This window comes from Spea bombifrons, chromosome 9 (assembly GCF_027358695.1).
Source record: "Spea bombifrons isolate aSpeBom1 chromosome 9, aSpeBom1.2.pri, whole genome shotgun sequence".
Taxonomy (NCBI): Eukaryota; Metazoa; Chordata; class Amphibia; order Anura; family Pelobatidae; genus Spea; species Spea bombifrons.
The window spans coordinates 22131993-22159861 of record NC_071095.1 but is presented as its reverse complement, the minus strand read 5'-3'; the positions used below and the strand labels follow the sequence as shown (position 1 = coordinate 22159861).

The following is a 27869-nucleotide window of genomic DNA, read 5'->3' as shown; positions in this document are numbered from 1 at the left end:
GGTCTGGGGAACCCCCAACACAACTCCTTCTGAGCCTGGGGCATTTCTAAGGTTTTGGTCAGAAATGTCGTCGTCACAGTAAAGGAAATGGATGTTTACCTGTCTGTAAATAACCGTCATAAAGCAAAATATTTCCTCTCAATACAGAGGAAGCCATTAAATATCCCCCAATTGGTTGAATCAGGCGGGTGAACGATACTCCCCGTTACACTGGACTGTAGCATTTGTTTCATTTTATTGCAGTTTCTGTGGCTATATTGCAGTAATATATGTGGGGTGCTCTAAATGGGACTAGACTGTCAGATCAGCAACACTTTCCAATGATGTTAGATTGTGAGCTCTTGGGACAGAGCCTGCCATTATACCGCTAGACTGTAACCTCCTTGGGACAGGGTCTGCCATTATACCGCTAGACTGTAAGCTCCTTGGGACAGGGTCTCCCATTATACCGCTAGACTGTAAGCTCCTTGGGACAGGGTCTCCCATTATACCGCTAGACTGTAAGCTCCTTGGGACAGGGTCTGCCATTATACCGCTAGACTGTAAGCTCCTTGGGACAGGGTCTGCCATTATACCGCTAGACTGTAAGCTCCTTGGGACAGGGTCTGCCATTATACCGCTAGACTGTAAGCTCTGGACTGTACTGTAAGCTTCTTGAGTATCCAATTGTATCATATAGACTGTAAGCTCTTTGACCCAGGATCTCTTATTATATTACCATCATTAAAGCTCTTCAAGACAGTCTCCTTCACAGCACAGCCAAATGCAAGCTCCTTGGCCCAGTATTTCCATATTGCTAATGCCTTTGGGAATTCTAATAAACCCACACGTGTTATACGGTAATTATTACTGCCCCATAATATACCCCGTAATGTACACTGCCGGCTGTACACAGCTCAGAGCTGCTCCAGCAAACCTTTGATCCTGCCTCACCCGGAATAATTACCCCATGACTCCCCCAGGCTGGATCGTAAATTGGGCTCTCAGTGATCTTTATGGGAAGGGGAGAGGGATATTCACCGCAGGGTTTAGCGTTCCGTGTCTGTCCCACGGCAAACACTTGTTTACTTTACAAGTTAGACGGTCTGCGACCCCTGCGACCGTACGCAGAAGGAATCGCCTCCTCGGCACAGCTTGGACATGGGACCACCAGCCCACCGTACCGACCTATTACACTCCTGAGACCTGCAGCCCACCGCACCGTCCTATTACACTCCTGGGACCGGCAGCCCACCGTACCGACCTATTACACTCCTGAGACCACCAGCCCACCGTACCGTCCTATTACACTCCTGGGACCTCCAGCCCACCGTACCGACCTATTACACTCCTGAGACCTGCAGCCCACCGCACCGTCCCATCACACTCCTGGGACCTCCAGCCCACCGTACCGACCTATTACACTCCTGGGACCGGCAACCCACCATACTGTGCCATCACACTCCTGGGACCACCAGCCCACCGTACCGACCTATTACACTCCTGAGACCTGCAGCCCACCGTACCGTCCTATTACACCCCTGAGACCTCCAGCCCACCGCACCGTCCTATTACACTCCTTGGACCTCCAGCCCACCGCACCGTCCCATCACACTCCTGAGACCTCCAGCCCACCGCACCGTCCTATTACACTCCTGGGACCTCCAGCCCACCGCACCGTCCCATCACACTCCTGAGACCTCCAGCCCACCGTAGCGTCCTATTACACTCCCGAGACCTGCGCTCCTGGCTTATCTGGCTCTCAAAGCGTTGGTAATTGTACCCGCCGAGGGGTAGTTCCGCATTCCACACTCTGACCGCCAGACCTTTGTGCCGTCATCCTCCCCGTCAGATACCTGGCGGATGCCTCGTGAGGTTGGCGCAGGAACGAAACTTTCAAAACAAAGCTTCTGCGGGAAGACGTCTTCGTGCCGGCATTGTTCGCCATCGCATGACATCATCAAAGCCCAAGGCAGAGCGCGAGATTAAAGGGAACCGTCACCTAAACGCTGAGCATTAACCAGGCGATGTCACCTAAATGACACCTCGTTCATTCTTCATTCATTTTTTGACATATTTTTGATAATTTATATTCTGCCTGCCGCTCATAACGGAAAGAGAGCAGCTTCTTGTTCCTGAGTCCGGCACCGGTTAGGAGGCTGTAGTTAAACGCTCTGTATCCATTTGATTGGTTTATTATAGAAGCCTAGAACCTGCCGGGAGATCGGCCCCATCCGGCCCCGGTCTAGTCGCCCGTTTCCCCTGCTGTAAAGACTCAAACCGTAATCAGTCGTTGGTCTCGTTTTAGATTCAGGAGCCCTATGTCTATCCCATGTTTAATCCCCTCACTGTATTACCCTCTACCACTTCTGCTGGGAGGCTGTTCCCTTATCTACCACCATCTCAGTGAAATAAGGGGAAGCCAGGGTTATAAAATCTTAAAATATGAAGTAATCTTTTTATCGTGACTGTACACCAGCGGAGAGATTGCATAATTCCATTGGCGGACAACGAAGTGAGCTATCAGTCCCCTAAAGGTGCGGGACTACACTTCTCATGACGCTCAGCCTGGACGGCTCGGCAGACCTCCGCCGGAGCAGGTTGTGTATCCCACAATGTCCTCTCCAGCCGTCAGCATGGCCGCCAAGCGTTCTTCTCACGCGACGCGCTGACTCCTTATCTCATCTAAAGAGGGTTTACCCAGACCAAAAAGCTCTCAGCAGTCTCAGCCGTCCACTCGCCCCGCGAGCAAGCGGCACCCGCCTTATCAGTGAAGAGGAACGCCACACACGCGCCCTTCCAGCAAACACTAGAGACGAGTGACTCTCACAGCGCAGGCTTCCGAGGGTCAAGCCGGGGGCCGAAAGAGGATTAACGGCACCGAAAGGCCTTTACCCCCCGCCGGCTTAACCCCTGGAGCTCCAGAGGGGGGGAACAACCGGCCCAAAGGGTTAACTCGGGGCTGGGGATGTGTGTGTAGGAAATCGGCATGAATCAGCCGCGGAGGACGTTCTGGCACGGCTCTGGTTTAAGAATGTGGATTAGAACAGCTTTTCCACAATCTGTAATCGGCGCATGCGAGGAGTTAAAGCCCAGCATGCGTCGCCCGTCCGTCGGCTCTGCTCATCGCAGCCGCTGCCCCCGCGCCCTACACGTGGGCATCGCCTGCCCCCCCCCCGACGTATCAGAGATTATTATACTTTATTTATAAAGCGCCGACAGATTCCGCAGCGCTGTACAAAGACATCACGAGTACGGTCAGAAGGAAATGCCCTTCGGAACTGAAGCCATATTTGCGTATGAGGTCATGTCGTGATGTAATAGTAGGGCTGAACCAATCCCTATCCACCTATAAACCCAACGATCACGGAATGATCAAATGTCCCGGCCGTTCCAAGAAATCATTATTTAGGAACATTTTGCCTTGTTCCGAATTTTTCAGGGAATGCTTAATTGCCATGTGACACCGAAGCGGCCGCTGATAGGCTGTTGCTTTAGAAGCGGAAGCTGTTCAAGTAACTGATCGGCTGACATTTATTTGCTTAACGCCGGAGAGTGCAGCGAACGGCTCATATAACAGGAACAGAACTCCGTCTGCCTCCTTACAGGTGCAGAGAAACATAGAAGCTGCTGGCGGATCGGCCCCATTCGGCCCCCGTCTAGTCGCACGTTTCTCCTGCTGTAAAAACCTTAATCGGTCGTTGGTCTCGTCTTTCATTCAGGACCCGTATGCCTATCCCATGCGTGTTTAATCCTCTCATTTTATTACCCTCGACCACCTCTGCTGGGAGGCTGTTCCACTTATCTAACCCCCTCTCAGTAAAGTAAAACTTCCTTCTGTTCCATCTCAGCCTCTGACCCTCTAGTGTTAGATTCCCGTCTCTTGTTGTAACTTTTCTCTTTGTTTGAAATAAACTCCCCTCCTGTCCTTTATTGAATCCCTTTATGTATTTTAATGTCTCTCTTCCACTTACTCTCTTCTCCCCCCCGTCTCTCTCTCTCTCCCCTATCCCCAATCTCTCTTCTCCACTGTCTCTCTTTTTCACCCCCCCACGTCCATCTCTCTCCTCTATCCCCTCTCTCTCTTCTCTCTGTGTCGTCTCCCCCTGTCTCTCTCTCTCCACTATCCCACCTCTCTCTCTCCCCTATCCCCTCTCTCTCTTCTCTCCCCCGTCTCTCTCTCTCTCCCCTATTCCCTCTCTCTCTTCTCTCCCCCGTCTCTCTCTCTCCCCTATTCCCTCCCTCTCTACTCTCCCTTCTCTCCCCGTCTCTCTCTCCCCTCTCACCCCTATCCCCCGTCTCTCTCTCTTCCCTATCCCCTCTCTCTCTCTTCTCTCCCCGTCTCTCTCTCTCTCTTTCCTATCCCCTCTCTCTCTCTCTTCTCTCCCCGTCTCTCTCTCCCCTATCTGTCTTCTCCCCGTCTCTCTTTCTTGTCCCCCACGTCCCTCTCTCTCCCCTCTCTCCCCCCAAGCTGGACACACTGAGATCTCTTAGTCCCCGTTTTAGTCGCCCTCCTCTGATCTCTCTGCCCCCCGAGCAGGTCACGCCGGTTAACAGCAGGTGACAAGAGTCGGCGTTCTTCGCTCTCTAAAAGCCCGGCGTCAGAGTCCAGCGCGGCGTACGGCGGGAGCGGCTCTCTGTTTGCTGAACTCAGGAGTCTGCCGTGCATGGCACATACTCCCAGCAGCTAAAGAATGAGCTGGCAAGGGACACATTGTAACCAAACATCCATAAAACCAGTTCTGGGGGAGATTCAATCGTTTGTTATCCTCGAGGTTGCCACAGGGACGGCCGTTCTGGGTCAATACGACTCAAAATGAAAACTACGACTGGAAATAAATCAGGCAACCCAAACGGGTACCCGATCCCACTCCGACCCCACTCCGACCCCACTCCGACCCCACTCCAACCCCACTCCGACCCCACTCCCAAACGGCACCCGATACCACTCCGACCCCACTCCGACTCCACTCCCAAACGGCACCCGATCCCACTCCGACCCCACTCCGATCCAACTCCGACCCCACTCCCAAACGGCACCCGACCCCACTCCAACCCCACTCCCAAACGGGCACCCGACCCCACTCCGACCCCACTCTGACCCCACTCCGACTCCACTCCCAAACGGGCACCCGATCCCACTCCGACCCCACTCCGACTCCACTCCGATCCCACTCTGACCCCACTCCGATCCCACTCCGACCCTTCTCCGATCCCACTCCCACCCCACTCCGATCCCACTCCGATCCAACTCCGACCCCACTCCCAAACGGCACCCGACCCCACTCCAACCCCACTCCGACCCAACTCCGGGAACGAGACCTACCCCGGCCGCTGACAGGGATTTAACTCTTCCCAGCCCCTCCTGCACCTGTGAAGTGGCAGCACTAAGCTGCAGCTTCCGATACGACAGGAGCTCGTGCGGGGTGATTAGAAGGAAAGCGAGGAAGGGTGTAACCCTGTATGAAGTTACAATGTGGCACCGGTGAGCTGGAAGACGCACGGTCATACGGTCACGCGGACACACGGTCACACGGACACGCGGACACGCCGCCGATCACTACGGGCGATCAGATATATCGGTCTCTGCAGATATCACCCCTGCGCTCCTCCCGGGTATCGTTCGGCTAAAGCCAGCCGTATCGCTTTGTGATTGGCCAGAAAAGGCTATTAACCCATTGGGTACCAAAGCACCAGCTTGGCCCCCGAAGGTCGTCGGGCGCTGCAAGCTTCAAACCTTTCTAAGACGACCTTTCTAAGAACCCCAGATCCACCGACAGTGACTCCAGCGGCCCGCCGCCCGACTGATAGCGCCCCCCGTGTGTCACATATAGCTTCACGTATAGAAAAGAAAGAATTAGAACTTTCCTGGGCAACCCACAGCGAGAGCTCCTCTCCTGCTCACAACATCTTAAACAAAGCCCGTTCCCTGACACTCAACCCCAAACACAACATTTATTACCGAGGAAGCCACGCTCGGCCAGCACTCACCTCTCATGTCATCCGCAAACCCCACGACACCTCTTACTCGAGTGCTGCAGCTTCTTCTAAAGATCCTTCCTGACGAGCAGATCCCAAATCCACCGCATTCGCCGGGTCAGCAATCTTTGGTCATTTTCCGGGTCGGTATCGCGTATTCCAAGTTTATTTCCCAGCAGCTGCTCCGTCCGTCGTTCTCTCCCAGTTCCATCCAGTAACCCTCTACACTGGGAGACAATCTCTCTCTCCCTTTCCTCCACGCCTCCCCTCTGTCCCTCCCTATTTTCCTGATCTCCCCTCCCTCCCGTCCTCCTCCTCCTCAGGTTGGAAGCCAACTAATCTCTTTAATTCAAAGTTTGGATTTCTTGAAAAACCGATAATAAAATCTCGTGTTTAAGTCTCACCAGTTTCCTAATTTCTGGGATTTTTCCCTGTAAAAGGAATTTTTACAATTTATTTTAATCAATTTAATCAATTTAATTAAGAAATAATTTTATTTTATTTTACGATTTTGGTTGTAATCGATCTCTTTATGTTTATGTCAAAACTAGAGCGCCAACATACTCCATAATGCAGTACAATGCTCGGCAATAACCGATCGGTAATGTTTAATTAAATAATTGGGAACTTATGATTGGAAAACAGAACGAAAGAACGGAACAGTGCTGCTTATAAAAAATGAAGAATTTCTAAGCGCAGTCTCCAGGTGACGGGGGAAGGCTTTTCTCGCTGCACCGGGCACTTCCTGTCAAGTCTCAGGTCAGTCTGATGCTCGCGAAGTCGTCTTCTGGGAAAATAGGGGAAAATGTAAGAATGCAATTGAGGTTTAGTAACCCGAGCCGGAGAGCCCAAGACTAGACATTTAGCTAGAAGCACAGCAGGGCACAAAAGGGGGGATGAGGGCAGCTCAGACCACCTCTGCCTGTGCTCCACCTACCTCCAAAAACTCCATTGTGTAACTTGCTACCTAGGGGCTGTCTACAAAGGCTTTTTTGGAGCCTGGCGGGGCATGGCTAGTCTTTGATCCATGAACGTCCATCTAGCTATCTGTGGAAACCGTTCTGTATTGTACTGGAAGTGCTCTGCTTGTTTATTGAATCATGCGAAGAGGGTTTGCGGTCTTTTGCAGTAGTTACTTTGAGTGGCCTCCTTCCAGAAGTGGCACAGACAAATCACCCTCGAGCGATGTGACAGATAAAACATTTCCTTTTAAGTGTTTGCTCTGTTGGCTCGCGTGCTTGCTGTAGATGCACCCGGTCTGTGTGCAGTACCAGCAGGTGGCTGATAGTTCCTCCAACCAGATGAGGTGGCATTTACAGTTCAGGTGGAGCTGTTTGCCAACTGAGTCAGGCCACCCTTAAATGCCAATACACTGCAGTGAACAGGCATGATAGTGGTGTCTGCCACCACTGCTGGGGGGCTATTCCATGAAAAAAATCACTATTTCTATAAGCCAATTAATATTCGTTTTCAGTGAGCTCCCTGGTGCCGTCTCTGAGCGAGATCGATGAGGTTCTTTCAGAAAAGAAGATCAGACCAATTGCTTCTGTAACGCAGTTTGCAGCAATTTTTTTTATATATATATATATCTATTCTTTTTACCAATAAGTTAAAATAAAATGTGGAATTTAAATGACACAAAACCGCCACCAGAGGGAGCTATTACTCTCTTCTATTTCCTATAATATTACAAGACATTATTATTATTATTATTATTACAAACATATAAAGTGTATCCTTCCATAATAAGCCACACGGTAATTCTTTGTTTTGTTTTAATTCTTACACCTGCTTTTATGTAATTCTCTTCTTACATAAATATTTTCTTTATTTTTTATATTGTTCTGTATAAATCGAGGCTGAAAGGGGACATCAAACCCAATATTTTTTTTAACCCGTCAATATTCTGTTCCTGAGTCTTCCTGTACATTAGCCGATTTTAGTTATATATACAGTATAATCTATATATATATATTAGTGTTTAGCGATTTCCACCCGCACTTGTATGCCATGGGAGCCGCCGTCTTTACTCCCTGTTCCTGGGATCTGCTGATTATCCCGTTATTAAGTTGCTGAATGTCGGTGATTGGTTCGCGCAGAAGGGAGAGAATGTCAGGACAGGAACTTTTGATTGGTTTTAACGCTTGAATTTCATTTTTGTGCCCCAAGCTCCTTCCAGCGAGACGGTTCTTCTTTAAGATCTGGCCCGTTACAGCCGCTGATACGGTGACAAAGGTTACTCCCGACAAAGGTCTCGTTGTGCCGCGGACGGGGTATTGTTTGTTAATGCACGAGAACAGCAGTTTTCTCTCCTACCACTAAATTCTTCCATCCATCCATCCCAAGAAAACATTATCCAGTGTTACCTCTCACCATATCAAATAGCCATCAAGGGTACTTTTCCTGAGGGGAGGGGGTTAGGTGTCCCCCCCACCAAGCCCTTTTTATGTGATTTTGTGCCCCATGGCAAGTTATTTGTGTAACTGAGTGGGGCATTTAGAAGAATAATGGGTTTTATTTACCCCGTTTAATTTATAAAGCCGTTTCTATACACATTATCGGGGCTTTTAGGGCTGTAGAACCCTGCGATCCCCTCATACCCAGCAAACATTCTGAACTCCTAGGAAAGAGGGCATTATATTACCCATCCGTGGATTTATCTCTGCTATACGACCGGCAACAAAGGCAGAAGAAATTCACAGGCGTTGTTTTCTGTCGATTTTATTAGAAAACCTGTCCCTTTAATAGTCACCCACATAAGAAAGACGGGCAGAACTGTCCAGGAAGAGGCATCGCTTCCTTTCGCGTAATAACCTCATTAGAACGCGGCAGCCCGGGGTTGGAAAAAGGGAAAGCTTTGACTCTCCTTGTAGAAACGGGCATGTCGGGGGCAAGCAGGAGAAAATATTACCAAAAATATCCATTTTAACAGAAAATGTGGAGCTGCTTTCTGCCATCGTCCAGGGGACGTTCCTGGCGGGCAGAGATGGTATGGGGGTGCAGCTTGGGCAGCCAATATTCTGGGTGTGGGATCCGTGATGAGGTTAGAGGAAAAGGCCGGGATGTAGAGCAGCCAAACGGGTCGCGAGAACATCTTCAGCCGGCAGATTTTCTTCAGTTCTTTTTGGCTTTGGGGGTGTCGTACTTTCTCTTGCTGGAATACCACAGCAGGAGGGGGATTCCAATGGACGGGAGAGTCATCACCCCAAACGCGGCCCAGTCCAGCTGAGGAAAACAAAGGGAAAGCTGTGTCAAAGTTACCCAAAGTTCCCTGAGCGCACTCTCTCGACCTGTTCGTTGCGTGGATTTTGTACGGGATCTACCTCCCAGGTTCCGTTCTAGCGCCCTTGCTATTGTCTCTCATTCCCTCACTTGTACGTTAATAGCCCCGTAATCTCTTTGTAGCGCTGCTGAAAGCCTCTCTGTTGGGTGCTCTCCCCAGCCGTCTGTCCTCCTGCCACCTTAAACACCATCTGTCTAAAACCAGCAAGCAGATTGACTCGCTCCCGCCGCGACTCTACTCGGGTGGGTCGCTTGCGGACTCGATCGCACGCCGTAATCGGTTCCTGTCTCGTCTGCTCGCCTCACTGTCCGGAGCCGGCCCTCGTATCAACTGCAGACATCTACCAGCGGAAAAGTCTACATCCTCACCTTAAAATTACAGACTCCTGCCTACGTAACTCGGCCCGCTTCTTGTGCTAACGGCGTTTATCCCTTCATATCAGATTCCCCCAACCCTGCGTACCCTTACAGGATGCTCTACCTGCCCCTCTCATGGGCTTTATATAGTTACAATTCCATGCAAATGCCCCTTTTGGGGGAACTCTGCCACACTAGCAGTCTATAGCCATTCCATTCCTTGTCTCTAAGCCTGAAAACCTTTGTGCAGCGCTGTGGAATCTGCTGGCGCTATATAATGTTTGGCCATATTTTTCCTAATCTTCTTCCCACCTCTGTGAATAGCAAAGGACCGTAAAGCACTTACAAAGTGAGGGGAGAAGCGCCTGTCGAACTCGCGCTGGGCCAGGATCCCTCCTTGTCCGGGGGCGCTGGTGTATCCAACCTGCGGAATAAACACGCAGAATAAACACGCTTGGAACGGAACAGGAGATAGGAAGCGCGTTGGGGCAATTGGAATACACTGGATCCGTCAGCGTGGACTGCGTGGGGGTCTCAGCGTCGCCGGTCCCATTAATGCACTCTAGCCCATAGCCGTTCACAGAGCGATCACTCACCACGACTTGCGCTCCTTCTTGTGCCAGGTAGGTGATGGTAGCCGACGTGAAGTTAAAGTAGCCTGCTTTCAGGGGTCTGAGTACCACGGTGTGCGATACGTTACTGGCACTGTATAGAAGACCGTTAAGAACCTGATAACGCGGAGTTAAAGCCCACCGAGTCCCTTCATTCCAGTAACATCATTCTAGTCCCCGTCACACAATACTGTGCGGCTACAGACCAAAGCGATGCGCAAAGATAAGCGGGGGGCGTGATCGTCTCACAATATTAATGACCGTCGATTGACACGCGTGTGAAAGATGCGGTTTTCCATTAAAGGAGACAGACAGACAGAGACAGACAGACAACGCGTCTTGATGGTAAAAGGATACGGCGCGATTCTGTCCCATTTCACATTCAGCATCCCGGAGACGATGCCGAAATCTTCTGGGGGGAATGAATCGTCCGACAGCTCGACTTCCAGAGCGGCGCTGCGGGGAGACGGACAGAAAAAAACGCTTGAACTCTCCCGCTGGCGAAAGGCAGCCGGCCGAGGATGATGAGAGTTACAAACACAGCAACGACGCTAAATGAATGAGAAATGTATCTGACCGGTATTTACATGCAAAGAATAAAATCTCCCTACGATACCAGTACAAGAGCTCAACATATCCAGCAATCCATATGTCTGTCTGCCAAGAATTAGATAAACAATATACAAAAAATACACAATATATAAACAAAACAATATAATATATACACCATATATAATATAATATATAAAAAATAGAATATATATTTATGTATACATATTTTATCTGTTTTTATGGAGGCCTAGAGCTTGAATTTCACGTCACCGGCGTACCGCTTGCCCTAGTAGCCCGCAGGTCTGATACAGAGTAACCGGGTGATACCGGCATGGCTGCTAGGGGTATCCGTTACACTGTATAGAATAGGATATATTTATTACGATAGTAAATTTCTGTTGGAGAGCCCTGTTTGTGAGGGTCCGGGGGTCTCACCTGGAGCCCACGTTGTAGATGTTGTACTGCAGCGTCAGATCCTTTCCTTCCACCGCGTATCTGTTAAGCAGAGACTTGGAGGCCAGCAGCCGCGCTCCCTCCTCGCACTGGACGGCCACCAAAAGGGCCACGAACACAACGAGTAACGTCTTCATCTGAAAAGCAACAAACACGCCCGTTATTACCACTGTATTCAACGACTGTCAAAGCCATCGAGGGGTTAAGGAAACCTGACTTTTTAGGACCCACACAAAACGGTTAAAAAAAAAAAAAAAAGAATTACACGCAGACATTTTTAAAGAAAACTATACATATTAAAGGCATTATCTACTAAATATATATATATATATCTATATATAACAAGCCGTACAGAGTCGATTGGTTCCGATGGATTCCCCGCACTCTTTACGCTGATGTGTCACTCTTACGGTAACCGGTATACCCCCCCCGCTGGTGTATGCATGTAACACACGTGTGCTACGGATCACGCTGTATTTACACAGCATTCACATTTCTAACTGCTACGGGGACTTCGAAAAGAAATCAGAATCACAGGAAAGAAGACCCTCCATTAGTAATAATTACTAACATAGTAACAATATGCTAATACCCCCCATCCAAAAGCTGCCGGACCCCAGAGCTAGCAATCATTTTGAACTCCATATGACGGGGCAACGTGAACAGCCTCACCTACTATAATATATAGAAGCCCAAAGCAACAGAGATAGAATCAGACAGCCCAGGGTTAGGGCACAGGGGTCTCTGCCCCCCATAACACGTAGATGAGCCCCTTCCCTATTCTGCCTCCTAGACCCCCTTCCTGCCCCGGCTATAATCCCCAGACCTCACTCCTGCACCATATAACTCTCATACTTGCCCCATTCCCCAGTTACTCGCCCAATCGCCCCCGATCAGGCCACTCGCTGCTAGTAACCCTCCCGAGACCTCCCACGGTGCCAAAGCCAAATAGCCTTTTCTGAGAGAGACTCAATCGGCCAGCTGCCCCAATACCCCATCCGCTACATTAATTACCCCACTCACCCCTGCAGATGCCTCTCCTGCCCCAGCAGCCACACTCACCCTTTCAGTCCTAGCTGGGCGACAAAAACTGCACTAACTCCGCCTACCCCGGCAGCAAGGACACGTCAACTACAGCGAGCAGCGGATATCCGCTCGGCCGCCGCGGGTCTTCACGGGAAGTGTAGTCTTTTCCGATAGTTTGAATCTGTCAATCAAACAGCACCATGAAGCGTTCTTATACAGTCACATGGTAACCAGGCAGCAACGCATAAAATAGATTGTAAACTGTTTGGAACAGGGTCTTCCATTCTACTGCTAGACTATAAGGTGCTTCAGACAGGGTCCCTTATTGTACCGCTAGACTGTAAGATTTTGGGTCAGGGTCTGCAATTATACCACTAGACTGTAAGCTCCTTGGGACAGGGTCTGCCATTATACCGCTAGACTGTAAGCTCCTTGGTCAGGGTCTCCCATTATACCGCTAGACTGTAAGCTCCTTGGGACAGAGTCTGCCATTATACCACTAGACTGTAAGCTCCTGGGACAGGGTCTCCCATTATACCGCTAGACTGTAAGCTCCTTGGGACAGGGTCTGCCATTATACCACTAGACTGTAAGCTCCTTGGGACAGGGTCTGCCATTATACCGCTAGACTGTAAGCTCCTTGGGACAGAGTCTGCCATTATACCGCTAGACTGTAAGCTCCTTGGGACAGGGTCTGCCATTATACCGCTAGACTGTAAGCTCTTGGGACAGGGTCTGCCATTATACCGCTAGACTGTAAGCTCCTTGGTCAGGGTCTCCCATTATACCGCTAGACTGTAAGCTCCTTGGGACAGGGTCTGCCATTATACCACTAGACTGTAAGCTCCTTGGGACAGGGTCTGCCATTATACCGCTAGACTGTAAGCTCCTTGGTCAGGGTCTCCCATTATACCGCTAGACTGTAAGCTCATTGGGACAGGGTCTGCGATTATACCGCTAGACTGTAATCTGCTTGGGACAGGGTGTATTATTATACAACTTCAATGTAAGCTCTTGGGACAGGCTGTGTCAGCTGATCAGGGCACCTGCGGTTGTTGCAGTGGGTGGTCTGCAGAGACCGCTGATTTGGGTAAAAACGGCATCTCCAGCCACTGACCCTCAAGTCTTTGGAAAGAGAAGAATTTGCGGTTAATAGAGGGTTTTATACACAGATATTGAATCCTTGTATCGCCCCCTTCCGTCTTTTTCATGGTCATATGTATGTGATTTTCTTTTTATCTATGACAAGTGTCAGACTCACAGGTCTGCAAATACCTGCTGCCAGGGCCTATGCATTTTACATTCTATAGTCTACATATGGCAATAGCCAAAGTATTATTAAGTCTCTTTTCTCCATTGCCATCAGAGGTGCAACTAGGATCAGTCCTGGGTCCCACTCTGCGGCCTATTTCACCAAACCCTAGGACTTTTTTATGAGCCGTCAAACTAATCTATTTTTTTGTTAGGCTATTTTAATCCATAAACTTTTATGTTAAGCAGAAAGCTACATTTCCTTTAAATGTTCACACACATGGCTAACCTTAAAGACCGTATAAATCCCAAGCACGTAGATCATTACTACATACATAGGGAATGATGCCCACCATAGCTAAAAATGAAACAGAAGCGTAAAAAACTGAATTTATTGCAATAAAACACAATATGAAATGTTTCACTCTAGTATATAATATGATATATGCATTGTTCATTGTGTCTTTGCTGCCTCCCACTTGCCCTGTATTAGCAGCAGACAATACACTATCCTTCTTAAATATGCCCCTCTACTTCATTTCCTAATTTAGCCATGAGTGTGTGTCTTAAGAACTAAGTCTTGAAAACTACAATTCCCATCATGCTTCAGCACCACCAGCAGCCTTTTGTACATAGCCTGGGCAGTGACTGGGACATTTAGGACTACAGCTCCCGGCAGCCTCTGCGCCGTGTCAGCAAAACGCATGCGTACTTCCCTAACGGTCACCATGCGGCTTCCCATAGTCAACCAAGCTTGCTTAGCCTAGCCCTTTTGGCCTCACGCCTTGCCGTGCTATTGGCTGGAGCCCTGCAGCGGTTGCCGCTTATTGGCCAGTAGGGAAAAGCGGTTGGTTAGTGTGCACTGAGTAGGCGGAGGCTGTTCTTTTCTTTCTCCAGAAGCTTCTCTCCGTTTGCCGGTAACACCGCCTCAACCTGCCGCCAAGATGATGGGCCGCCCGGTGCTCGTGCTCAGTAAGTAGACGGAGGCCTTAGGCATGGGTGTGCGATAGTCTGCAGGGCCATGGTGGGAGCTGGACCTAGGGATGGGCTGGCCCGCCTGACTGCAGAGGGGCCCTCATGGTGGCTGTCCGGAGTTGTCTCATATATCCATTTCATTTATATTTATATGTATATATATGTGTGTGTATATATATACGGTATATACACACACACACACACACACATTTATTTAATCCTTCACGTTAATAGATTTGTGACGTATCGGCTAAATACAATATACTTTACATATATGTCTCCATGCACACAAAATATTGGCGGTACCCCAGGCTTTAGTAATATGTAAAGTGTTTTGGGGTAACGCATTTCTGGATGTAAACCGGTGTAAATAAATGTCTATATGTATTTATGTATGTCGCACTGGTATTTGTGTTGACAGACAGGTGTATAATAACGGTAGGTGCGCCTGTCAGATTTGTTATACCGCGAGTTCTGTGTGGACGGCCTTGCTTTATGTAGAGTGATTTACTGTATGAATATATTCAATAAGATTGTAGCATCCTTGGTATAATTCTGCTCTCTGGTGGTTGTTGCGGTGGAATAATAATGTATATTGGCAACTTGTTTTTTTTTTTTTTAAAAAAAATATGTATGTATAATGTGTGTATGTTCTGGGATTTGACACATGTTGTTACGCTCTGGTGTGTACAGCACACGCATGGCCTTTGACTCCTTTCTGTCTTGTGTATTAGGTCAGAACATGAAGAGAGAGTCTGGCAGGAAGGTCCAGGCTGGGAACATCAATGCAGCCAAGGTACCCGTCCGTCCTACACGCATCTCTATCCTGGCGGGTGGGTTTAAAACCTTATCTTTACTGACTGGGAATATTTAATGTTTCAGACCATCGCTGACGTTATCCGGACCTGCCTCGGCCCAAGAGCGATGATGAAGGTGAGCTTGACTTAAGTGGTCCAGGCCCGTACGCAGATGCGCTGTAATCTAAACGTGCTGTATAAGTAATAACGTGGGTGGCATAGCTTGGCACATGGGGCAGGAACGGTCTAGGCATATTAAATTGCAAGCGCGTTCTCTCCTCTTGTGCTCAGATGCTGATGGATCCGATGGGTGGCATCGTGATGACCAATGACGGGAACGCCATTCTCAGAGAGGTTTGTGAACCGTGTTGTTGCTGATGTTTTGCTTACCAGGTAAATGCTTTCTGATTGGTCACCGCTTACCCCTCGGCATCTTTCCTGCCTGTAGATCCAGGTGCAGCACCCAGCAGCCAAGTCCATGATTGAGATCAGCCGCACACAAGACGAGGAAGTTGGGGATGGGACCACGTCCGTTATCATCTTGGGTGCGTGTTGGGTTGCTCGGCGCTCGTTCTTTCCTCGGGCGCCGACATAACGTCTAACTGTGATTTCTACGTTTTTCTAGCCGGCGAGATGTTGTCTGTTGCTGAGCAGTTTTTGGAGCAGCAGATGCACCCAACAGTGGTTATCAGCGCCTACCGCAAAGCTTTGGATGATATGATCGCTGCTCTTAAGGAGCTTAGGTAAGAGCGTCTGCGTTCTTCGCTCACTAGCGGGGTGTTCTTTTGTCTGTCTCCAGCTCTCTAAAAATAGTAGTCTCTTTATTTCCCATTTTTGAGGAATTTAAACTTGAACTGTCAATGTGTGCTGCGTGTATTCTACTTCAGCTGTGCAGCATACAATATTACATGTATTGCATGGAAAATTTTCGGTATGTTGCTTGAACCATTCCATCGGTTGCCATAGTGATAGCACTTCTTCTCAATCTGTTTATATGGAACAGCTTTGATGCTTTGTGTAATGTCATTGACAAGGCTTTGCCTTCCCGTAGCACACCTGTTGATGTGAACGACAGAGAAATGATGTTGAAGATCATTAACAGCGCTGTGAGTACCAAGGCGATAAGACGCTGGGCAGACCTCGCCTGTAACATCGCCCTGGACGCCGTGAAAACCGTGGAGTTCGAGGAAAATGGGAGAAAGGAGATTGACATCAAGAAGTACGCCAAAGTAGAGAAGGTGAGCAAGAGTGCGGCTTTCACCGTCTCTGCCCATTTCTACAGGTTATAGGGGGTTCTACGTAGCCCTTTATAGCCGGGGAGACTTATACAGCTTTATTGATGACCTCATCAGTGACTTGGGGGGTCTTTGGGGCTCTTCATACCTGGTGACCTTCTGTTCAGAGTCCTCGTCTCTAGTAGCTTGTCAGCCTCTCCGGATAAACAGGCTGCTTTGTGGCAACTAAGGCTATTTGCTGAATATCGTTGGGGTTTTTAACCCCTTCTCTGGTTTATCCTTGTTCCATTGGCTGATTTGTACAGTCTTATCATGAAACCACTCCTGCTTTTATTATCAGTAGCTTTACCCAAACATTTGCTATGTAAGGACGCCTTGGCTTTTGGGAGGCCGGGAGTGACTGCAGTTAAATAGACGTGTGTGTGTGAGTGTGTGTTATACACTCCTCAAACCATAGTTGCTAATGCAAGTTCTTTCAGTTAACTGCTAATCCATCAATGTTGTGTTTCCCTGACAACAAAAGAAGTCTCCTGCCTGTCGTGTTGGCTGTACCTGTGGAGGACATGAGGCGTAATAAGAGGAGGCTTTGTTCGTCAAAGGAATGTGGAGTTTCTTTCCAGTAATGATTTAGCAGTTTCCTACGTGAGGAACGTAGACGCCCGGTTCATTCCCAAGACCCCAGATTTTATGAATTTTATGATTATTAATCCCGTTCTACCGCCAGCTTGTTGCTGGATCTGGATACCTCGGAGGGCTAGGCAGTGATTGATTTGTTGGAAGCATCCTAATTCCTCCCTCTTCTCTCTTCTGTTTTGTCAGATTCCCGGAGGGATCATTGAAGAATCCGAGGTCCTGCGTGGTGTCATGGTGAACAAAGATGTCACTCACCCCAAAATGCGTCGGTACATCAAGAACCCACGCATCGTTCTCTTGGATTGTTCTCTAGAGTATAAGAAAGGAGAGAGCCAGGTATGTGCGCTGCGGATGGACGGGGTCTCGTCTGTTGCAAGGTGATGAGGAAAGGTTGTGTGTTTAACGCTTTAAACTGTCTCCTCCGATATAGACCGAGATTGAAATAACCCGGGAGGAGGACTTTACCCGCATCCTGCAGATGGAGGAGGAATATATCCAGCAGATCTGTGAGGACATCATCCGCCTCAAGCCGGACCTTGTGATCACAGAGAAGGGGATCTCTGGTAAGCCTGGGTGGAGCGAGGGAATGAACATTCTGTCTGAAGCCTGGGTGGAGCGAGGGAATGAGCCTTCTGTCTGAAGCCTGGGCCCCTGGCCTTGTATCCGGTTCAGCGCTGTCCTCCTCACTAAATAATGCTGTATTTGCAGATCTTGCTCAACATTACCTGGTAAAAGCCAACATCACAGCCATTCGCCGAGTACGGAAGACGGACAACAACAGAATAGCCAGGTAAGTGACTGGAAACGGCTCACCCTCTGCTCTGTTGGTTCCGGGGACGACAGGAATTATATTTTGGATGCTTTGCTGGTGGGGAATGCGGTTGCGGATCATGATGGTCCATCCTTTTGTCAGGGCCTGCGGGGCTCGTATCGCCAGCCGTACGGACGAGCTGCATGATGAGGACGTGGGCACAGGGGCTGGTCTCTTTGAAATCAAGAAGATCGGTGATGAGTATTTCACCTTCATAACGGAGTGCAAGGACCCCAAAGCATGCACCATTATTCTGCGCGGGGCCAGCAAGGAAATTCTGGCGGTGAGTGGCTGCTCAGAGTGAATGTGTTAATTCTGTACAGCTAGCCTAAGCCACAGATCAGCGATGTTCTGCGTTATCTTCCCCCGCAGGAGGTAGAACGCAACCTGCAGGACGCCATGCAGGTGTGCCGCAACGTGATGATCGATCCTTACCTGGTTCCCGGTGGCGGCGCCGCGGAGATGACGGTGGCTCACATCCTCACAGAGAAGTCTAAGAGCATGACCGGCGTGGAGCAATGGCCGTACCGTGCTGTGGCCCACGCGCTTGAGGTCATTCCTAGGACACTCATACAGAACTGCGGGGCCAGCACCATCCGTGTGCTGACCTCTCTGAGGGTAAGATGGGTTTGCTTATTCTGTTAATTCACTGCAAAGGAATGGGCTTCTGCTGCAGTTCCCTCAGTTTCCATGGGGACAGCTCCATATTTAGGGCTTTACCCCATTATGGACTTTGTAAGCTGGATATTTCTGTCGCCCTCCCCAGGCTAAGCACACCCAGGAGGGCTGCCAGAGCTGGGGCGTGGATGGCGAGGCGGGGGTGATCGTGGACACCAAGGAGCTGGGAATATGGGACCCGCTGGCCGTCAAACTGCAAACCTACAAAACTGCGGTAGAGGTAAGTGATCCAGGCAGGAGTAGTCTGTTAGTTGCCATGGTAATTGTAACCTGTTACAGTAATAAGACCTTTTGGGCTGTGCAGCATATCCCCAACTTCTGGTAATTAAAGCCATCTGTGCCCCTGTGTTGGTGGTAGTCCTGAAAGTGTTGGGGCAACTGGAGGAACAAATGCTAAAAGGTGCATCAAACAACGCCGAGCATTTTCCCTTCCTGTGGAGGGTCTCAGAGACCCTGCAAAGATCCAGGTGTGGTTTATCGCACATGGTGAGATGAGAAAAGCAGTTCTGCTTCCATGTCACTGTGCGGTCAACAGGACTGGAGAGAAGAAATAAATGACAGTGATGAAATCAAAACTCGTTTTAGGGGGAGACACAGCAAAGTTTAACAAAGCCTTTCCAACACGTAAAGTATTAAGAAGCTCACTAGGACTGGCCCTGATAGGGACTGGGTGTGCGCGCCAGTACACTTCTCCATTAATCATCCTTTTCACGCCCGCAGACTGCCATTCTGCTGCTCCGTATCGACGACATCGTGTCCGGTCAGAAGAAGAAGGGCGAAGACCACGGCCGGCCCGGCCCGGAGCCGGCACCCCAGGAATGAGAGCGCCGGGGACACGAGACCGGATTGCACCGAAGTCTCAGCCGGAAGCAGACGCAGCACTTGGAACAGCTGTCCCTCATGCTGATGGAGATTTGTCTGTCCTCATCCCCTATACTGTAACCAGAAGGGGGGCAGCGTTTTGTATTTATTACTGTCTCAGGAGGGGGCCGGAGAAACCTTTAGGAGGAGCCGTTACTTGTAATGCCACTCGGCGCTAAATAAAAATTCATTTGGAAACCAAAGGGCTTGTGAGGCTTTTATTTTTCTGCTGCTTTGTTTCTTGTTGTTGTGTTTTTTTGAGTAAATTTACAACAAATTGGTTGGTTCCATTTGAGAGCCTAGAAAAGGCCCAGGCTGGCCGCGTAACTACTCATTCATATAACGCATCACTTCAACGTGCAGAGATACAAATATTACGATGAAGAAGGGAGTACAGAGGTCTTCGGATCTTCTGTCTTTTGCTTGATACTGAGGACACTGGTGTCCACTCCTTGAACTTAAAAGGTAAAATGCTTGTGTTAGGAGGCAGTTATGCCACACGAGGGGGTATTTTTTTTTAGGAAGCAGGTGCTGATGTCTTGTAATTTTTGCATAGAACATAGCAAGGAGCTGTTAGATCATGATGTCATTCAGTAGCAGGGGGTGGTCGCTTGGCCGGCTAAGGTGAATGGGAGTTGGGGTCCAGAGTTGGCTCAGCGGCTTGCATCTACCCTGACTGTCTTGAATGGGGAGAGATTGTTAGAGAGTTATCACTATACGCTATAGTCTGTTGCTGTGCAACGTTTATGGTTTGGGATAATGAATCCCTGCTCTCTGTGGGTTTTTTCTGGCTGAGGGTGATGGGAGGCGGTGGAACCCCTGTATACTTTTACTATCTACCCTCTTGCCAGTGCTTCCTGGTCGGAGTGGCTTCCCGTTTAAGAGCGCGTGACTTTCATCCAGTCAGCTGACGATCACATGACTAGGAGCCGGAAGTGCTGGCCGGAAAGTTCGAAAACATGCCTGAGGGGATCTGGCTGACCGCGCTCGGCGCGCTCTGTGCTGTCCTCGGGGTGCTGGGAGAGCCCGAGGAGCCCGGCCGCAAGGTCAGTGAGGCAGGGCCTGGGGTGACTAAATTAAAGTCGCCAACACCCGCATTCTGACTGCTGGGTGTGATGGAGGGCTTTAGAAATGAGGGGGTCTGAGGGGCAGGGAGCTTGTGTGACGGGTGAGGTGGTAACTAAAGCTGAGGGGACGGGTGGCATGGGCTATTTACCTACTTTTCGGGTGTTGGTGGACTCCTGGGGTATAATGGGACAGGGCAATACGAGAGACCCTTGCTGGGGTTGGGGGGGGTACTTGTGTGTTTTGGGTAGGAAAGGGAGGTGGGTTAGGGGGGACCCCTATCACCTAATACTGCAGGTAGAAGCAGGTAGAGGCCCTAAACAACCCCACCATCCCCCACCAGAGCAGGAATCTAGTGCAAAGTGGTCTCACTATGGAACCAGAAGTAAAAGAGGGAAGCCGGCTGCTGACCGCAGAGCACAGACAGAGCTGGCAGATGTTTTAAGATGATTTTCTAGGCCTAAAACCTTTTGCACACCATGAGTTAAACGTTATACGGCCCCCGGAGGCGTGGGGGTAAAATATTTGTTTTTCATGAATTTCCCCCTTTTACGTTTTTAGGTTTCGCTGCACTACAACCCTGGCTTTCATAATACGTCGGTGAATCTGTTGCACGTTCGCGCGGTGGATAACAGTAGCACCATTCATTATGTGTGGAGCACGATCGGGGCCCCCACTGTCCTGCTCATATATACCTCAAATGCACATAGTGAGCTGCACGTTAACTGGACCAAGCTCTTGTCCCCATCCCCACACGGAGCCATCAGCATCGAACCGGCTGACAGCGTTCTATACGCCACTGCTCTGCTCTTCAATAGGGTAAGTTCAGAATAATCACTTTTGCCATGTCTTAATGGTCGTGTGTCCTCTGCCGCCGGTCGTGTGTCCTCTGCCGCCGGTCGTGTGTCCTCTGCCGCCGGTCGTGTGTCCTCTGCCGCCGGTCGTTATCCTCTGCCGCCGGTCGTGTGTCCTCTGCCGCCGGTCGTGTGTCCTCTGCCGCCGGTCGTGTGTCCTCTGCCGCCGGTCGTGTGTCCTCTGCCGCCGGTCGTGTGTCCTCTGCCGCCGGTCGTGTGTCCTCTGCCGCCGGTCGTGTGTCCTCTGCCGCCGGTCGTGTGTCCTCTGCCGCCGGTCGTGTGTCCTCTGCCGCCGGTCGTGTGTCCTCTGCCGCCGGTCGTGTGTCCTCTGCCGCCGGTCGGTGTCCTCTGCCGCCGGTCGGTGTCCTCTGCCGCCGGTCGGTGTCCTCTGCCGCCGGTCGGTGTCCTCTGCCGGGAGCGGGCTCTGCCGATGGTCGGTGTCCTAGACTTCCTGTCTTGTAGCCTAAGCTCCAGAACACTTAGTCTAATGTATTGGAGAGTTTTTAAAACCTGATGCCATGAATAAGCACCTAAGGTATTAATTAGTATCTGTATGTAATTATGTTATGTGTCTCCACTGTCTCCAGATCACTGGCTGACTCGACAATGCTCTTGACAGCTCGCTTAGTTTAGAGGATGTCAGGTAGAAATGATAATACACGAGGAACAAGAATTTTGGTTAAATACATGCAAAACCAAATTGGTTTTTTTAGGCATAGACAGCTGGATCTGCTGCTAGATGTTACCGCCTCTTACTTTGTTTTTGTTGTTTTGCAGATCTTTGAGTATTGGGACGTTAATAACACTGCTGACTTCTCCGGGACAGATGGGAAGTATTTTTACCCCGCGTATAACTTGTCTGACTTCCACTGGGAGAACACAAACGCAACGTTAAATTCCTCCTCTCTGACGGCTAACCTAACGGGGCGCAGCATCTCTGACCCAGCTGAGAGCTTTCAGAATGGAAGTGTCACGTTCCGGGTGAGTGAGATGGGTTTCAGTGTCCTAGGTCACGGCTAATCAGTTTACTCAGTGTCAGGACTCAATGCAGTCACAGACACAGCTGTTTTAAGCCAGCTGTCCGAGGTGCCATTGGATAGCACAGTCAAACTGATGTTCCTTCATACTCCTCCTGTGAGAATGAATCGGGCTGCGGATCTGTGCCACAGTCACGGGTGACTTCCGTTATATTTTCTACCAGGTATCTGCTTATGGTAGTTCCGGTCGGGATCTGGCGTCCCCGCGTCTGCTCCATAACGCCAATTGCTCCAAGCTGGAGTTTCTGCTGTCAGGTGTCAATCCCCGGGGTAATAATTCCCGTTTTGCCATGGAGATGGTGGCCCTGGAGAAGAAGGATGGACGCAAAAAGATAGAGTCTGTTCGTTCCATCGACGATGAGTACACCCCAACAGTTTTCGAGGTGAGTTAGTGTTTGATATTTACTTGTGATGCTGGACCAGGTGGAGCACGCCCAGTGAATGCAGCGCAGTCTTTTAACCAAAGTCTCTATCGCACAGGTGGCACAACTCCTTCCAGACACTCCGAATGCCAGCCACGCTCTGGGCTACCTCCAGTGGAAGTCTGTGGCTTACGGTTCTACTAATGGCAAAAGGGAGGAAGCTCATCCGTGCCGGTTCTATACGTTGCGAGGTGTTAATGGGACTCTGGAAGTTCCCAGTATAGTGCACGCGTTCTTCGGAGAGGACCTGACCGAGCGATATAACGTAGAAGCCTTCAATATTTCGTTTGGGGTCGCAGATGGAGACTTTTATGTCAAACATAAGTTTTTAAGCTGGTGAGTGTAGTCCTCTGTAAATATTTATTTAAATATGTTTTCTCCCCCTATTTCATATTTGTATAAGTATTTAGATTCAAATTATTTGAAACATTTAATGTTATCGCAGGTCGTCGCTGATCGGATACGGGACGCCTCCCAAGGACTCCTTCTCTACGCTAGTGATTTGTATCATGGCGGTGGCGCTGGGGACTCCCCTGGGCTTGCTGATCCTTGGCGCCATCGTGGTGGCCACTCTGAAGAACAGAGTCTACTCTAATTACGAGCCTATTAATTAACTGACTCGTTGGCCGCAGAGCTCGAGCCCACACTGGAAGTCTTTGCGCATGCTCCGATTAACTGACCTTGTTGTAGCAATAAGATTGGAACTCAACAATCTCCCGTTTGTTTGGGGACGCAGGGTGATTTTTTTTTTTTTTTTTTTTTTGCAATCTCCTGGGGTATCAGGGAGTTGTTTACGTTTTACGAGCCAACGTGTGGCTTTGTATAACCCTTCGATTGGCGAAAGGAGTCTTACAACCCATTACCTCGGTGACCCAACCTTTCACCCCCAAGGATGGCTTTAGGGACTTTCTCCAGGTGCCATTTTGCTGCAGATTAATTTTATTTTCTAGCCAATTTCTTGCCTTTTTGTATTTTTGGTGTGTCAAGCATATGATGCCGCATGTTAACAAGAACCCGATACTCGTGTGTCGGCCTACGTCTTTCAGAGCTTCGTTTAATAGGAAGGTCAGCGTACAGGATAATCACTGGGCATTTAGAACTTGTCTGTCTTACATTCTTTTGCCTTATGTATTTGATGCTGCTGTTTCCTGTATGTCACAATGACATCACTAAGATACAGGAAGTGACATGAAGAGTGGACACTGTATAACTGCATAATCTTCTTTCATTCCTAACCACTAAATGTCTGTGTGTGTGGGGGGGCTGCCTCACTCACTACAGGAAGAATAGGGTGTAGAAAACGTATGAATAGAATTTTGTAGATTTTGTGTTATTTTACTTTTTTTTATGATTCCTTGGGATATCAACAATAAACAAAAAATATTCAGGTAGTTGAGGGGCAAAGCATGTTTTTTTTTGTTTATTTTAAATTTTTCTTCACTGTGTTTTTCTTTGATTACTTAAGGCGTTGGATTAAAACCTTCACAAACTGACCATTTTGTCCTCTGCAAAATTCCACTCTTAATAATTTGCCTTTTGTTCTAAATATTACCAATTGTCTTTTATTAAAAAAAGAAATAAATAAAAAACATTATTTTAATCTATAAATTGCAGACAAAATTAAGAAAATCACTGGTTAATTTTCTGGGGTTTTTTTTATTATTATTTAAAACTTTAAAATCACAAAAATACACAAGATTCATTGGTTGTTTACATTATTTACATTATTAAGTATAGATTTATATAGCGACATCGTACCCCGAAATGTTTCCAGATAACCAGTTGGCTTCCTTACAGTCAGAGGTCTAGAAAGTCACTGGATCTGTGTTGTAAACCGGTGGTTTGATCAGGGTCGGCCAAGCGTCTGTGGCAGGTGCCTATGGGTCCTTTTCTGAAATCGCTGCTGCAAAGCCCTTTCCTGCCTGTCCGTCTGGTGTTTCCTGGTCTAGCAGATGGGATTCCGGGGGTCGGTGTCCGCAGCCTCTCCGCTCTTTTGGCGATACCTGGTGTCCATGGCTGCAGGTATGTGACGACATCTCTTGGTGCCATCTGTCACACTGGCCATAGAGCCACATGCAGGAGCTCTGTCTCTTGTAAGTAAACAGATGAGAGGCCCTAGGCATTGTACCCTTAACTGTATGGTTTGGCTTCTGGATTGAAGGGATGTGCAGGACTTAACATGACACCTGACCACACTAGCTCAATTGAAAAACCTTGGAGAGTGTAGTCTATACCAGCCTGTCAGGTCTGGGAATCAGATTTGATTTTGGAGTCACTTCTAGAAAGCAAGCTGTAGGCCTCACTCTAGATTTAGCCAAAACTAACTCTTTTCTCCGTGTTGTCCGTAGCGTCCGGGTGGTTAGAGCTCATGAAAAACACTCCAAGTGAAGATTCTGAGATTGGAATTTTGCCCAGATGGACAGACAAGATCCCGACGCGTACAGGTGAGCCTTCAAACCAACATTCAACCTGCAGCCAAATACCTCGTTACTTGGTCACCCTCTTTATGCCCAAACACCCTCCCTACACAGCACAATGGGAGTCCCGTTAAGAAAGCAACTGAATTGTCCGCTTTGGTCAGGGACTCGTTCACGTGTCATGTTCCCATAGGCGGCCTTTACAAAAATTAGCATTAAAACCGCCATGAATGTCTCTTGATGTAATCGGTATGGCTAATGCGCGGCCCCACCACGTTACCCCCCTCGGCTCAATAAAAAAACAAAAAAACTGGTGCAGATTGAGCCGCAGCGCGGAGAACGCTCTCTCCCAAAGTTTCTTGCGGCAGCCGTAGCGGTGGAGCTTATTCCAGAAAGGGCAGTCCATCTTCTGTAGACCAGGGACGAATGATCTAAGAAGGTCTGTGTCTTTCATACCCTTTCCCGTTCTCCCCTGGACTGTTTCGTATTTATTCCAAGGCACGTTCTCCCGTCTCTGGGTCGACCTCCACGTCCGTCTCTGTAAAAGTGAGAGTGAATGTTCAATAAAAGCATTAACCAAAAAAAAATGATGCATTTGAAGAAGTTTTGCTCTGGGCCAACAGGTCCCTTATGGCCATCGCCTTGCCACGTTGACCTGGTGTAGGACTTACCCTTTAAATGTCTTCCCTCTATGCCTGATATTGAAATCTCTTTATGTGGCACAGTGAGTCCATTAGCTAAGCTCATGTTTTGTGATACGTTGTGGCTCGTTAGACGTTTGGCACAGTTTTATAGTAACATGACGGACAGCAGACATGATTTTGTATGGAAAGTGTCATTTCTTACCCATGCTTGAAATGCTGGGGGATCGAGGTAGAGCCACGTGGACGGGACCCTCTTCCTCCGGTGGAGATCGAGAAGCCAGGTCCTCAAGTCCTACTGTGTTATGAAGATGCATAGAGTCGCTGTGATACCCTACAGGGTGGTCCATGTGAGGAATCGAGGAATCTGGAGTGGACTCTGTATCCTCGCACATCGCAAGAGAGCTGTCCAGAGGGTCCTCCTGCGCTGTCCTGCCGTATGGTTTGGGCTCCACGCCTTCCAAGGTAAGAGAATGGGGGCTACTGAACGACGAGACCCCTGGGTCAGTAGGAGACCACTTTTCGACGGTCTGCTGGTTTGAATCTTTGCTGAGAACCTCTGAAAAACACATGGAATGATTTGTGAGGGACCCTTAAGGTCTTTATTAGGAACCGAATTCTGTTTTAGACCCTAAGGAGATAGGCCAATGACCTTTGTGTTTTTGATGGGTTTTTAAAAAAATGGAATTAAGAGATTTAATCTCTGAAGCATGAATGGGTTAATCCCACCTTGGCCAAAGACCTTTTCGAAAATAAAGGTCGAAATCAGTAATGTCCAAACTTTGTTCTTTGAAAATAGTTTTTGTATGATCAGGGAGTAGGAAGAATTATTTTTTTTGTCCTACAATTGTCTGTTTTCCAGATAATTTTAAGAGATCTGGAATTACATTTATTTCATACGGGACCCTGAAATGCATTTCTTTTTTGGGGGGGGAAAGAAAACAAAACTTTACTGCAGTTTTTAAATAAAAAAAAAATGGAAAAGTGTATAAAATTCCAATACTTATTGTTAGGTAATAACAAAAATGTGATGCTCCAACACACACACACACACACACACCCGCTGAGATCACACAAAGGTGGAAGAACCAGACGGGCAACTTTTCCAACTCCCACAAAGCATCCTGCCCTCTGTCGCACTATTAACCCTTACCGCGGTGTCACAGCCGATTTAACCCCCTTCGACCCAGGTTGTTAAGGTGACCAGGCTGCCCCATGATAGAAACTCTAACAATAATAATGGTTTTAAGTATGTCCCACATACCCAAAGCTTGCTAAGTCTACCTGGTTTTCGGGAGATCTCCCCTAGTTAGTCGAAGGGGGCTTATAAAAAGTGACCCCACCGTAGCAACCAAGAGAATGCTGTCAGGGTTCAGGTTTTCCACCCCAGTCCGAATTCTTATTCCTTAAAGTCGGGTTTTGATGCTTTTTCATAGAAAGCCTCTTATTGGCGATTAAGTCAAGCTCAGACTTGGATTCAATTAATTGCCGTTCATGTTTAACCAACGCAATTACGTCTCAGCAACGCGACTGTCGGCTACGATTGAAACCTTTGAATATTCCCGTTTGGGATCTTGCTTGGACTTGACTTTTTCGAGCAATGAGTGGGTAATGAATGTCAAAATAAGAAGAAAAGTTTGTATTGGATAGGGGGGGTGATGCTAAATCGTCAACAAAATGGTCAAACTACCTTCGCCAGGGGTACACCTACCTTTTGTTTAGAGTCTGCAGGGACCCCCCTTAGAAGATGTGGGAAATACCCCATGTTTTCTTACTATATACCTCCCTACCCCTGGCCGGGGCAGGGCTTTGGGACGTAGAGTGCCCGGTAAACGAGTCCCGGGCAGATGGCAGAGCACTTTCCTCTGTTACATGTCTTCTCGCGCTGTGTGACTGTACAGTGGGGTTTGATGCCCCCCATGCTCTACATAAAGGGGCGCACAGTATGAGTGT

The 27869-nt window shown here is 48.8% G+C and overlaps 4 protein-coding genes across 5 annotated transcripts in view; 2 read left to right on the top strand and 2 right to left on the bottom strand.

Annotated features, from left to right (window-relative positions):
• ARHGEF2 (Rho/Rac guanine nucleotide exchange factor 2) overlaps window positions 1-6145 on the bottom strand; it is a 42906-nt gene extending 36761 nt beyond the window's left edge. The window contains exon 1 of the mRNA XM_053475331.1: window positions 5971-6145. The gene's annotated coding sequence lies outside the window, so the exon portion shown is untranslated. The remainder of the gene's footprint in view (window positions 1-5970) is intronic.
• A 2518-nt stretch (window positions 6146-8663) lies between these two features.
• Window positions 8664-12379, bottom strand: SSR2 (signal sequence receptor subunit 2). 2 transcript variants are annotated; one of them, XM_053474671.1, is made up of 6 exons: window positions 12276-12379; window positions 11196-11350; window positions 10566-10664; window positions 10194-10302; window positions 9944-10021; window positions 8664-9183 (listed from the first exon to the last, which is right to left on the bottom strand). In XM_053474671.1, the coding sequence occupies exons 2-6, from the start codon at window positions 11348-11350 to the stop codon at window positions 9073-9075; spliced, it is 552 nt and encodes a 183-aa protein (XP_053330646.1). In that variant the 5' UTR covers window positions 12276-12379; the 3' UTR covers window positions 8664-9072. The 2 variants fall into 2 exon arrangements, with proteins under 2 accessions (XP_053330646.1, XP_053330645.1); XM_053474670.1 differs by having other exon boundaries at window positions 12237-12334.
• Window positions 12380-14322: 1943 nt separating this feature from the next.
• CCT3 (chaperonin containing TCP1 subunit 3) lies at window positions 14323-19683 on the top strand. Its single transcript, XM_053474313.1, has 14 exons — window positions 14323-14462; window positions 15200-15261; window positions 15348-15398; window positions 15554-15616; window positions 15711-15807; window positions 15888-16005; window positions 16314-16500; window positions 17317-17466; window positions 17561-17693; window positions 17839-17920; window positions 18044-18224; window positions 18314-18559; window positions 18708-18839; window positions 19340-19683. Exons 1-14 carry the CDS (start codon window positions 14435-14437, stop codon window positions 19439-19441), a joined length of 1632 nt encoding a protein of 543 aa, XP_053330288.1. The 5' UTR covers window positions 14323-14434; the 3' UTR covers window positions 19442-19683.
• A 716-nt stretch (window positions 19684-20399) lies between these two features.
• On the top strand, window positions 20400-23509 carry GLMP (glycosylated lysosomal membrane protein). Its single transcript, XM_053474314.1, has 6 exons — window positions 20400-20526; window positions 21107-21364; window positions 22177-22380; window positions 22601-22819; window positions 22917-23194; window positions 23304-23509. Exons 1-6 carry the CDS (start codon window positions 20440-20442, stop codon window positions 23470-23472), a joined length of 1215 nt encoding a protein of 404 aa, XP_053330289.1. The 5' UTR covers window positions 20400-20439; the 3' UTR covers window positions 23473-23509.
• The last annotated feature ends 4360 nt before the right edge of the window (window positions 23510-27869 follow it).